At 36.0% G+C, this 13,981-nt stretch overlaps 1 protein-coding gene across 1 annotated transcript; it reads right to left on the bottom strand.

Annotated features, from left to right (window-relative positions):
- Nucleotides 1-1,042: 1,042 nt before the first annotated feature.
- Nucleotides 1,043-13,652, bottom strand: LOC106133857 (PAN2-PAN3 deadenylation complex subunit PAN3). Its single transcript, XM_013333705.2, has 16 exons — nt 13,244-13,652; nt 13,058-13,158; nt 12,904-12,990; nt 12,644-12,766; nt 12,266-12,353; nt 11,385-11,504; nt 7,907-8,005; nt 7,342-7,581; nt 6,829-6,983; nt 6,150-6,271; nt 5,239-5,341; nt 3,551-3,687; nt 2,654-2,732; nt 2,336-2,451; nt 1,887-2,049; nt 1,043-1,512 (listed from the first exon to the last, which is right to left on the bottom strand). Exons 2-16 carry the CDS (start codon nt 13,130-13,132, stop codon nt 1,396-1,398), a joined length of 1,824 nt encoding a protein of 607 aa, XP_013189159.1. The 5' UTR covers nt 13,133-13,158; nt 13,244-13,652; the 3' UTR covers nt 1,043-1,395.
- Between the last annotated feature and the right edge of the window lie 329 nt (nt 13,653-13,981).

Here is a 13,981-nt window from a genome sequence, read left to right as displayed (position 1 = left end):
ACACAATCTAAAAAAGGACGTTTAAGTTATAACTTTTTGACATTGACATAGCTATTCGCAGTTTTACACTATTTGCAATATACAAGATAAACATCAAGATAGGCCCAAAAGTGCAACCTGTTTGAAAGAACAGCCCCAAGTATACAACCAAATGTTGTTGACTAAAAACTCTGTATAATCAAAAGATTTATCTTTCTTTATTTTAAAATTTATGTTTATTAAGAAATAAAATATTGGAGATTGTAACTTGTATTTACGCTACCAATAATTACTATTTAAAAAATATATATCGGTGAATTTACCATCATCTAAAATTCAACTTTCAATATTACGACACTAAAATCAGATGTGATTCATTGATTTATACATGTGCAAATTATCGAGTCTCTTTTAATTATTTACATGTGAAATTCTGCGGCATTTTATAATTTAAAAAAAAAAACCAGCTGCGTTGGAAGCTTAAGTTCATTGAAAATTGTATTGCAATCACATCTTTACATTCGTCTTATCGAAAGTGACACTATCGCAATTTCATAGCAGATAATACACGCTCAATATAGATAAGGAACACTCTTTTGTTCAAACATGGGCTGTTTAATGTGTGTATTTATCCCCCGTCTGGCGAAATTGTATGCAACAGTTGACATATTATTTAACTTTTTCGTAACATATTTTCATTTCCACCTTTACTTACTTTTTGTAGAGGAGGCTAAGCAATAAACAACGATAGAAATTTTGTATGTATGTTGTATGTTTTATCTTTATTGTAAAAATGTAAATACAAGAAGACTCTTTTTGTACTTTGAATATTTTTTTACCTAATAGTCGCGATTGCATACACTTTACTTTTTTTCAGTTGATATCCTTAGGGGGCATTTAATTACGATCATGGCTTAAAATACATTGATACGGATACGTATATGTTTCCTGTTTCATTTTCATTCCCCTCAATAAATTGCAATATGTATAAATAAGAAAAGTTGATATCGTTGATCAATTATAATGCACGATTAATCTTTTTGTTTACGCCCATTTTAAAATGTTCTATGTGATTAATTGTGAATATAATAACAACTCATCGTATGATCAAAACATATAAATGTAAGATGCCCTACCAGCCACACGAAACGCGCAAACATCTTAATTGAGCGTTTACCACTGCTTACAGCAACATTAGAATGGTTCCCACAAATTTTGATGACAAAATTTGCAATATAAATATATTGCTTAAATAATCATTCCAAATAACGTACATAAAAAAATATCCTACGTGCCAAAATCAGGATTAATTATGTCATTAAAATTTGTGGGACCGAATAGTAGAATGATCGAACTAGAGGCGGCAGAATTGACAAATATACACGCGTCTACAGCGGCCGCCAGGGTGGACAGAGCCTAGGTTGGGGACGCGGCCGCTTGCATCACCTCTTCGAATGCCTGCTCTAGGCAATGTTTCAGTTCCGCGTACGAAACCACCAGTACGCTTTGTTCGTCTCGCGACATTAGCTCCACCTGTCGACAATATTTTGTGTTAGAAATATTTCAATAAATCTGTTAAAACGCGATGCACAGGGCGGCATTGGTTCAATTCCTACCACGGCCAATTATAATACCAATGAATCTTTTCTGAGTTATATACTAATTTGATTGCTAACTCTTACGGTGAGGGAAAACATCGTGAGGTAACTTGAACACATTCAGGCAACTGGAAGTGTAACCGTGATCTATATAGGTTCGGGGAATAACAATAATAATAATCGGAGTCACTTCGTGTAAAAACTGAACTTTTATCCAGGGTCGTGGTCTTCAGCTACCCGTATTTAATATGTGGCTCACTCTCTATGATAATTGATGTGTCTAAAATGTATGCAAATTGACGTGTTTACCTTAGCTTCCGATCCAGTGTCGAGTTGATTCAGGCAGTGCGTGAGATGCGCCTGGTCGAGCCAGGGCCTACCGTCGGGCGAGACCGCGTGGAACAAGTAGTCTCGGAACAATTTCAACATGTAACGGTCACCCGTCTCCGACCAAGACGCGTCCATGTTCAATCTAGGGAGAAATGATTTAATTATACGACGAGGTATACAGTACCGATAGCTACAAGATTGGAAGGCTACATTTAGCCGGGTGGTTTATTGTCTGGAATTAAAGGACAATTTCAACATATAACGGTCACATATCTTTGATTATGAAGCGTTAGGTTTAGTTTAGAAAGAGATAAACTGCTATACCTTGTGGTTGGTCCATTTCTGGTTTTAGGTACTACAAAGGGTTTGTCTCTGGCAACGGGCGTACTGGTGTACTAGGGCTGAGAGAAAAGTATTGTTCAACTTACTCGGGACGCTCGTTGACAACTCCTAGTTTAATGAGAATTCGTAACAATCGCCCGTTGTCTATTTCGCGGGCGAGTTGGTCCTCGAATGCGTCCGCGCGCCGTTCTAGAGCCTCCACCTAAATAAAGAAATAATTTATTAAAATTAAATTATCTTTGTAAGTTTAATAGAAAATTACATAAAGGATCTTTTTCAACAATAAATTTCCAGTGGACCTATGGCAAGAAAAAAAGTAAAAAAATAACTATGACGCTGAAAAAAATCGCGATGCCTACGTTTGCGGCAAAGGAATAATAATAATATAACAAAAATAAATTTACCTGCGTATAAAATCTCGCTCCAATCATAGGCATGAGATCTGTGACCGACCGTCGCGCCGCTGACGTAGACAACAAATATCTAGATTGTCAAACAGGAGAAAAGAAATTACAGTACTTGAAACTAAAGGGAAAATGCATGGCATGAATTTTCTGCGCAGTTAAAAAGAGCTGACAAATAAATCTCAGAATTGAGATGCTATAAGAAAGCGTTATGTTGATAGAATAATCAACAGTACTTATCACTACTATAGTACATAGATTACATTTTTTCTCAAAATTATCAGCTTATACTTTCGCCAAATAAAAAATTACGTTTATCTTTTTACATACGGGTATATAAGATAGACATTTTTATACAAACATAGGGACAAAAGAAATCAAGTGAGAATACGAAAATTGTACAATAACATACCAGATCATAGCTATCATGTAAAACACACGAAATTTCATCCGTTCACGTAAAATTCCTATTATTTTTTTTCTTCAAATTAATGGTTTGGTGAAGTCTCCCACGTTATCTCAAGTTTTCAAGCAAATTACTTTTTCATTCATATCTATACGATACGATATATTGGATTTGCATGAAATAATGTCAAAAACAGTTATGTAAGAAAATGGAATTCATAACCGGACATCTTCGGGTGTCTTGTGGCAGTCGAGCACGAATCTTCGCTCCCGTTTCGAGAAATCACATATTATATTTTTAAATGTTAAGGTTATTATAAAACTTTTTTGTTGTACTTTGTATGAAAACATGAGCCCACAGTCGCCAACTAAATTTGACACCCCACCCCATATTTTGTATGTGTGAAGAGAAAGACATGTTTGTTACAAATACCAAACTTAAAAATCCTTCCAAAGACTTCCACCAATAGAAAATAAAACAAAAACCCATACAGTATAAGGTTCTTGAGATCGGCGGAGTAAGTTCTCGCAACGAGGTCCATGCAAGCGGAGAGATTGTCGCAGTGTATGGTGCGGCACGCCAGAGCCAACGCCAGCCTGCCCAGCGCCGTCAAGTCTTCTTGTTGAGCCTGGTACACCACAATCATGTCAAAAAATCTTGCTGTTCCCCTAATATTTACAGTTATTTGGAAAAATTATAGATAAAGAAATGATTTGTGTCGACCTCCACGTGACGTCATATTCCGCAAAACAGTGCGACATCTTTTGTAAGTCAATGAGTAGCATGATAAAACAAATAACGCAATTATTCTACTATGAACATGACGTCACGCAAAGAATACGAAAATAAATTAAGCATGTAAATTTCCATTAATCACTAAAAAAATAAAAAGTTGTTTTCAATACAGTTTTTCTTTGGAAAAAAATAAAAAATACTTAGCCAATTGCTTTACTCGAGTATAAATGAGAATTAAATCGAGTAAACGCGAATTTTGTATCGATAGGCATTAGTGCCATCGCGTTACCACTAGGTGGCGCTGATTCAATCACATGCAAATTGGTGTTGTTTGTCCCTCTGATCATCCTATTGACGTTCGTTTTTGTTGCTTGCTCAATTCTCTGCAGTGGAGCCCGGGGCGCACCTATGACCATGATCCTGCATTGGTGAATCAGGTTTTTACACAAAGTGACGCCATTTTGACCTGAACATGGGATACATCCAGCTGCCTGAACGTGCAGGTATCCTTATGAACAATAGGTAAAGAAGTTATTTCCTGACAAAATCACACACAACAAGCAAACTGATGGTTGTACATACAGGCAAGTTATACAGCAGAGCTAACCCTCAAATTTGTGACTTGAATTGTGTAAAATATAGTAGAAAAAACGTTTAAGATAAACTTTGAAGACCAGTAAATCTCAAATAGACCATTCTACTATATTATATTCATACCACAGTGTTTTAAATTAAATAAAATGCTTTTATTTAATTTGAAACACTGTCACACAAGTTACTGTAACCTTTCTTGTCCATGTTTTTAACAAAAGTTTTTATTTCAACGATGCTGTTTTAATTTTTCGAAAGCTATATTCTGAATGATGTATGTGCATACATTTTATTTGGCCGAAGCTGGGTTTGCGCAGACGGCATATTATTCACGAATTATAATGTAAGCTTGCACAAAAACAACATCATATTGCCTTTGTTTACCGATTATAAAATGTACATACTATTTATACGAATACAAAAAAGATGAATGTTTATTATTTATACTTGTGCACAAACCAAGGTTTCAGCAGATTTTAAATAAAACTGGTCAAAATTTCATTTACACAAATCATGAAGTGTAATTTTATGGAAATCAAGTGATACAAATGATTTGGATATAAGCTCATGGTAAAATCAAACTTGAAACTACGTACCAATGTAAACCTAAAATTAAAAAGAAATAAGTTATATTTTTAAAACACATATTTCCACACAAGTGTTATTTTGATCAGTATAAAATAAATATATATGTTAATTTTGATGTACAAATTATAACTGAAAATATTTTTTTAAAGCTGTTTAGAACATTTGTGTGTAAGAGTAATCATAACCACACATACATACAAACTTTGGCATTTAAAATGTTAATATTATTAGTAAAGACCAAGTAAGGTAGTATACAATTGTTTACCTGTTGAACATCATTGGCGTTAGTATGCAGTGCGTCCGCGCATCCGCTCCACGCAACTCTGACTCGACACCCATTCATCACCACTTTAGTCGGGTCCAGAGTTCTGCTCGCAATATTTATTTATTTAAAACTTTATTAAGCTTCAAAGCTACAACATGCAAACTTAGTACTAAAAGCATTAACATTAGATAACCTATCCATAAATTCTTCTTCTTCCTCCTGGCTTTAGTCTTGGTTGCAACCTCACTATTCTGTAAAGGAGCCCGGTGTATGCCTTAGACTATGGCCACTGAATTTGATGAGTCAGGTTTTTACACAAAGCGACTCCCATCTGACCTCCGCAACCTTTGAAGGGGAACCTTACCCCTATTGGATCAAACCAACCCATCTTTAAATAACAGGAAGGAATAATTTATTGCAAAAGGATAACGGCAAACATCAAACAACGACGAATATTCTCGAATATTGAATTAAGTTGAACCTTGAGGTCATTTGTCTCTGTCAAATTATACATTGTGGCAATCCTGATTTGAGAAATGGTGAGTTGTGTTAAATGTTTGACCAATGAAAATATTGGATACATGGCAAACCCAACGACATCAAACTGACATCTTAAATTTTGGAAAAACACTCTTTTTACTATCATCTTGGACTCCACCTATCTGTCGAGGAATGTCAGTCGCCACACTATGACTATGACCGGTTTGAGAAACTCAGGTTTTTACACGAAGCGACTCTCATCTTACCTCCGCAACAGGGGAACCTAAACCATATTAGAAGATGTTTACGCAACCAGTTGCCAATTTGTACGGGTTTTCTTTCGATGTTTTCCCTCACCGTAAGTCTTTCGGTTTGTAAGTTGAGTCTGATGAGGGAAATTATGAAAACCCTCATACAAATATGTATAATACCTGCAAGCGAGGCCGGCTGAGTGTATGGATCTTAGCGCGGCCGTGAGTTGTACCAAAAGACTCCACAACACCGCTTCCGGCAGCAAGGCGCCACACGCGACCGCTCGAAGCATCGCGTTTTTCTGCGCAGTCGGTCAAATTAGAAAAACTATGCTAGTAAATATACTCTTAAGAAGAGAGAAGTAGTCTTCTGGTTTGAGTACAAGTAACATCCTTACTAGTCTGGTGCAGAGCCCGATTTGCGCCTTTGACCATGAACAACTCGGAATAGAAGTCAGATTTTTGTACGAAGCGTCTCCCGTCTTATCTCCGCACCGTACATTTCCATACATACAGTCGCGTCTATATCCCTTGCTCTATCTTATAAAGACTGATAGGCCACGTTCAGCTGTTTGGCTTAATAGAATTGAGCTTCAAAAAGTGACAGGTAGCTAGCCTATCGCATTAAGATTGTAATTTCAACAAATTGGGAATATAGACTACAATAATTGAAATTTTTGCGTCACGCGATGCTTTAATGGTTCTAGAAGAATTTAATTATGCAATTCAATCACTTAATTTTTAACTTACTACACGACTTGTGAATGTGATAAAGTGATCATTTCCACACAATAATTTAGTTAAAATTCACTTAAACACTATGTCACTCATCAATACGTGTAGCCAGGCTATTAAGTACCTGATGAGTGTACGGTCGTGGGGCGTCTGGGTCCGAAGAAAAGGGGTCGTGGAAGGCTCCGTTGGCATCTTGCACCGGGTTGGTGGCTCCACCGGCAAGGTACTTGTTCATTAGGGTCACGCACGCGGGATGATAGTCGTAAACTAGCACCATCGCTGTTCGAAAAATAAATAGATTCGATTGGTAATAGGTTTATACTAGTTAGAATTTAAGTGTCGTATCAATTAATACAAAATTGAAAATGAGGAGCACAAGTAACTCCATCAAGACATGGCTTGATTTTAGTGTGGTAGGCTGGCACATTAGGTGCCAGGAGTAATACGCTCTCCCGTGAAAACCTGGGGGGTCGTCCGTAAAAAGGATTTGCCTTACGTTATAAAAAATATACCTTACGGTTATACGGATTAAACTGTTATCTCCAAAAATTCATCTTCTCTTAACTCTGAACAAGTTCTTCTCGTAACACATCTCTCTGTAGAGAAGATTGAATGCAATGCTACTAAAATTACTCACAATGGTCGCCAAAAGCCTTAGTCGTGAAATAATCATGTAGTTTCACGACATTGGGATGGTCAATCTGCTTCCACATCTCGAGTCGCTTGGTGACTATGGCGCCATACGCGTGTAGACGTCGTAAAGCGTAATGGTCGCCGCTTTGACGGTGCGTGGCGCGGAATGACGTAGCCATGGTGTGGGGCGCGGCCGATTCCAGGGGCGTCAGTTCCGAGTACATCTCTACGTTCTCTGGTAAGTCTGCGAAACAAATTGTTTATAGATATTTGTTAGACTCGGTTACATCCTGAACTTTGTGAAGAGAAGCTCGAGATGAACCCTTGGTCATGATCCTGGATCGGGAGTCAAATATAGTTTATTTCAACTGCAAAATAAAATATTGCAGATTTTTCGTTGCACCCTCTTGGCAGAGCAGTTATAATCAGGCTTGTTGTTAGATCTTGAGATCGAATAGCGAAATAGAAATGTGACATCTCTCCAGAAGAATTGAAAGTTTCACGTATACATATTCATACAACACAGTACCTACCCGAAGTTCGAGAACACAACGAGTTAAAAATCTTACCTGGATATTGACGGAGATCGGTCTGCAGAAACACATCCTCGTTTCTCTGGTACACCTCCGATCTGATTGTCTCTGGCATGTAGAACGAGGCGGCCAGACCTAAAGGCATTGAAAGAAAGGAAAAGGTAATTAGAAACTATAAACATTACGTATTATTTTATAATTACATTATCATACACGTATAGCAGTAATATTATGTCAAATTACAAACTACGCGCATTTTCGCCAGAGGTGTTTAGAGTCTAGGAACTTATATATAAAGTAGACCTCACATATTGTGAGTACAAATACACATTACGTCACCTTAAGACAATTCAAATTAAGATGTAATGTTGATAATAAAATATTTTTTCATTAAGGTTATCGAGAGGGATAACTTGAACAATATCGGGATTAGAAACTAATTAAAATCCTAAATTCGCTTAGCAAAACAGATTTACAAGCGCCTTGTCCATTTATTCTTAAAGTCTACAACAAAATTTCGCTTGCATTTTCATATAGACAATAAAAATGTTCTACTGCTTTACGTATTTCTCAGCCCAGTGAAGGCATAAAACTACAAACAGTTTAGTAAATAAGGGTACAGATTGATACCGAAAATCAGAAAAGGCGTGGCAAGTATTTATCCATTTCTTACGTTAAACATAGTACATAAAAGTAATTGATTTTTTCATAGTTTGGCAGACCAGCACCAACTAAATAAAGCCCAATGAAAAACTCTTTTTGAGATATGTAAGCACAAGGTACCAATTTACAGGCGTTTTTATCTAAACTTGAGTTTCGTAACCTACAGCAATGAATGCAATGCAACAAGGAATATAATAAAATAAACATTAGCTCCCCTGGAAATTTTCAATTATCCTTACTTAACGCTAACTGTATAAATATCTCTATAAAGCAAAATCAAATGTAACCGTGAAACAAAATAGGTTTGGTTCTATGCAATGGTTGACGAGGTGAGTCGGAAGTCGCTTCCTGTAAACCCTGACTCTCCGTCCAGTATAACGGTTTTAAGACGTACCCCTTGTTGCTCACCAGAAGAGATGAGGAAGCTGAGACTAACGCCAGGAGGTTGATAAGTGTATTTTTCGTACATAAATTTCGCAAAGAGCGTTTAGCAATAATATTGACATGACAGTATAAATGTTCCAACAACAAAACAAACAATAGCTTGAAGTATAAAATATTGAACCAAGGATGAGTTCCAACCAATTATTGAGGGAGTGCATAGGTATCCAAGCATACACTAAAGAGGAAATCTCAAGGCAATAGTCGCACGACGACAATCAACGGTGTCTATAAATGGTTCAACGAGCCTTAATACAATAAACGGCGAGCATTGGATACCGTTTTATTCATTAAATCGTTTGACCTTCGTCGACGCAGTGTAAGAGCCGAGCGGAATAATGCATAGGCAATTATTTTAAAGTACAAGTACGACTTCGCAATTCGTGCAGTTTCCATAGAAGTCATTATATACTCGTAGTCATTAGGTAGCAGAAGATAATGAACAGTTGAATGCATTCCATAAAGTCCATCAATAACTTATTTAATAATTGCAAAAGTCTGTCATGCTTTCACGGCTTAACTGATTTAAATCATATCCTTACTTTTGTTATAAATGCGAATTAGGTATGTAACGGTTGCTGTCTGATATTACAGTTTTATGCTGACAAGTCCCACGACTTGGCATAAACCTTGAATAGCTTATTACTAACTTAGACAGCTAGTAGTCACTTATAAATTATAACTAAGTACTGTCTTATAAAGCGTACATACATATCACGTCTTTATTCCTTACGAAGTAGACAAGAGCCAACAGTCTCGTTAAGACTGGACACGTTCAGCAGGATGGCTAAATGATTGCTGCTATTGCTATTTACTGACTTGATTGTAGCCCATCGCATCGAAGATGATCCCGAGTTAATTACCCTTTCCCTTGATTGGCTTTTACAATCTGCTGGCGAAGAGGAGAAACTAGCACACACCACGTTTTATCTTCGCTACAAGCACCGCATGGTAGATAAAAATGTATCTAGTTTTTGACCACGGCTTAGCCTGTTTTTTTTATTGCGTCAAGTCCTATTGTTATACTTTAACAATGACTGAAATTCTTTATAAATAAAGTAAAAATAATTTTGTCTGGAATTCCTGAAATCGGACTTCCGCCGCCTTCTGCTGCTGATTTCAGAGAAATTGAACGGATTACGCTGAAAGTTTATAGATATATCAAACACCTTTTCCTTTACTTAAAAAGCCAACTTCCTACTAAAATTATATATGCGAGAGATTGTAAGGATGCGAATATGTTTGTAACTCTTTCACGCAAAAACTACTGAACTGTGTTTCATGAAACTTTGCAGTAGGTAAATAAGTTAATAAAATGAATACGTTATAATTTATAAAGATTTAATGCGGACAAAGTCGCGAGCAACAGTTTGTACGGAATATTATATTTATAAAACATATCAAGTAACTAAGCCTTAGAAGATTACTTTTGCATGTGAGCCACATAAAAAGTATTGCAAATCAATAAATAATGAAAAGTTTTATAAGCTTATTAACAAGATTCATCGTTGATGAAACAAGATTTTGATAAAATTACAACTTTCATAATAAATAATTGCTCCTGCATTGGGTCAAGATTTTATACGAAGCGAACCACAAGTGTTTTTCGCAATCTTTAAAGGGGAACCTTACCAATGTCTGAAGGTTTCTTCAAATTCATAACAAAACGATCGCGATAAAAAGGTACTATATACGGCTAGTAGTAGTCAGCTTAAAAACTAACACATTCGCAAAAACATTTATAAAAGTGACTCTCCGACAAAGCAATTTACATCGCACCACATTGGTAGTTCGCTGAGCTATTCATAAAAGAACTATTCGGTTAAATTATTAACTTATAGTACCTAATCACTTAATTTTATAAAGTCCTTATTTTCTCTATTTGTTTGTATGCGCTAATCTCGGAAAGTTTTGGACAAATTTCTTAATGTTTGAAACGAAAATTATCTAAGGAAGATTTATATCTATAAATGCTACCCGTGCGTAACCGGGCTGGTCGCTAGTTTCTAATATTCCGGATTTCATTCTCAACTGTAAGCTTCAGAATTACATCAAGTTTGTGATATTTAACTTGCTGTGAAAAGATTTGGCATAGTTTAAAGATGCCTTAACCAAACTGCTAAAAGAATTGGACAGTGCTTTTGTTCATCACCTTCTAGGACATCCACAGGATACTTCAAGAATTGTCATTTAACCGTGGCCAAGGCTAGGACTAACAGGAATTTCGTGGCTAAGTAGTCTTAAAACAGTTAAAATGAGGATGCGATATTTTGTTTCAAACACCATTCTCCAAAGTACAAATAGCATTAATGATTTCCCATCACCCTTCAAGAAGACCGCATAGCCTTTACGTGACTACGTAATATGATGACTATGACTATGAAATAGATAATATTGCTTCATGCTTTACCTGGTTTAGAAGTCATCGGACCAGGTCCCAAGTGTGTCGGTGTACCAGCATAGATCTGAGAGGCGTACGGCGAAGCCGCCGCGCTCGGACCTACAGCGCCAAGACATGTGTCAGCCCCACCTAAAAAAATAAAATCAATATTTATTTTCATAAGAATAGATGTGTGTTTAATTATTGGGAAAAAGAAGGAATAGCCTTCTATATCTTCATCATCCTAGCCTAAGATCGGTGTGTCGATGCTCGCTTTTCTAGGGAAAAGCCTGAGAACCGAAGTGACAAAATTAGGTTTTAACATGAAGCTAATTATGTCTTAATCAGAACAGTCTTGTCTCAGAAGGGAAACCTAAACCATATAATATTGCTTAATGGTTAAACATCGTTGTTTCCCCTCAATGTAAGACTATTGGTTTGCAATCAAACAACAAGTTGAATCCAAAACTCAAAAAAGTGTTATGGCTCCTTTTTATTTAACTGAATTACTTTGAAAAAGTATGCTAATTATTTATACATAATCATGATGTAAGGGAATAGGATAAGGTTTCTGAGAATGATAATAGCAGTGAAGTTGCAGAAAATTTAGTTACAAGACACACATTCATCAGTTTTTATAAATTGCTACAGTTGGCAAGAACTTAAAAGAATTATATGTACCTTCAGACAATGTGGCTTTACCTGCGGATTTTTTAGTTCCCCTAATAATGAGTGTGTGTGTTCCTCAAACAAAATATGTTGTAATAGACATGTATAACACTATGAATTGAGATGGAATATTTGAGCATTGGTGGATATTATTTATAAAAAAATTACAGCAGTTTCAAAGTTTCAGCAACAATTGAGTCAATACTTTGAAACACAAACAGTATTAATGTTAATATTCTTACCAATAGATGATGAAGAATTCAGTCCCCCTGATGTGCTCAGACTGTCTGAATTGGTAGAGTAAAAATATGTAGTACCTCCTACATTTTCCTGGGAACATAAAAACTGCAATTGAAAAATTGTGAATGTAAACATTATAATTTTATGCACTGTTCTGACTCTACATACAATGGACCTGGGCTATAAAGAGGAAGATGAACATGACATATTCTTATTTTTAATATTCAAGTATTTTATCTCTTAATATTAAAGGTAACTTAGTCTAAGTTAACATAAGAGAGATGTTTATTATTTACAATCAGTTTATTGAACATAAAGAACATTCATACACATTGCCTAATATATCTTGAATGATGAAATGAAAATTATTAAATATATACCTGATGCACTTGTGTGTTTGGGGGAACAGCAGCCAATGTGGATGGCGGCGAGCTCTCAGGGGAGTCCGGGAGAATGTTTGTGGGACTATAATAGTTGACCGGCACAAATTCACTAATAAGAACCTGAAAAAATGTTTGTATAGAAAAAAGTTGAAATAAATAATTTAAAAAAAGAATAACTAATGATTTGTCAAATACTCCCTTTTGAAAGAAAGATATTTTACGTGTAAACCAAAAATAATATACATAATGAAACTTACCTTTTTGATGGCAGTAGGGGAAGACTCCAAGCTGAGCTTACCTAATGCTTGGTTCAGAGACCTGGTGGGAGTCGACGTAGAACGATTCTGAAACATTACTCTTGTAAGATTTTGATCTCCACATTTTACTTTATTCAAGAAAATACCTTCCTACCATATAAGTTGCCAACTTCGACTCTTGGGGAAGCCCATTCGGGGGCGTATATTGCAAAAATATTGAGGGATCCATCGTGCCGCGGTATGCGAGACAGCCAGCTGGTAATGAAAAAGAATAAAAGTAAATAACTGTAGGTAGACGAATTTTATTTATTGATGGACGATGTTGTGGCGTGATGCTTACCTAAATAGTTAACTCAGAATTCCATCTTCTTCTTCTTCATCAGTCTTTCTTACGTTATCGTACTCATACATCACACAAGATAACGGACTCGGCCACGAACATTTTCACTTTTCGGCTGCTGCAATTTATTCCGTGACAGCCAATCAAGCCTTACACAATGCAATTTGCTTGTATACTAAGCTCATTGTCACAAGGAATACTTGACGTACATTCGTTCGATTGTCGATCAGTTCATTATCAAATAAACTAATTTTTATTATAACTACAAAACATAAGAATTCCTAAATAAAAAACAGAGGATAGGGACACGAAGACAAATACACACAATAGTAGTAGAACACTTATATTTATGTATGTACGGACATACCTACTACGTACTTATTATGTTGGTTGTGTACGTGACGGTTTGGTTTGTACCATAGACAAAATATAAACCTATAAAATTGAGAAGAAAAGTAACATAATGGCCGAATGTACAAGATGACAAACATTGATATTCGGTAGATTTATGGAATATTGATGACGTTAGTCCAACGTTTCGACTTGCACAAGGAAGGTTTAGTCTCAGATAAATTATTACCAATATAGGTACTCATTTATTTTACAAAGACTTTTTTTAATCGACTTATAAAAAGGAGGAGGTTTACAATTTAAATCAAGGACCTAATTTTTTGTATATTATATTTCTCCTCTTATATTTCACGGGTCTATACACCCCGGATTTTTGAGAGGCTTGCG

Source organism: Amyelois transitella, chromosome Z (genome assembly GCF_032362555.1).
Source record: "Amyelois transitella isolate CPQ chromosome Z, ilAmyTran1.1, whole genome shotgun sequence".
In the NCBI taxonomy this organism is placed as follows: domain Eukaryota; kingdom Metazoa; phylum Arthropoda; class Insecta; order Lepidoptera; family Pyralidae; genus Amyelois; species Amyelois transitella.
The sequence above is the reverse complement of the archived record's forward strand: the minus strand, read 5'-3'. Positions and strand labels throughout refer to the sequence as shown.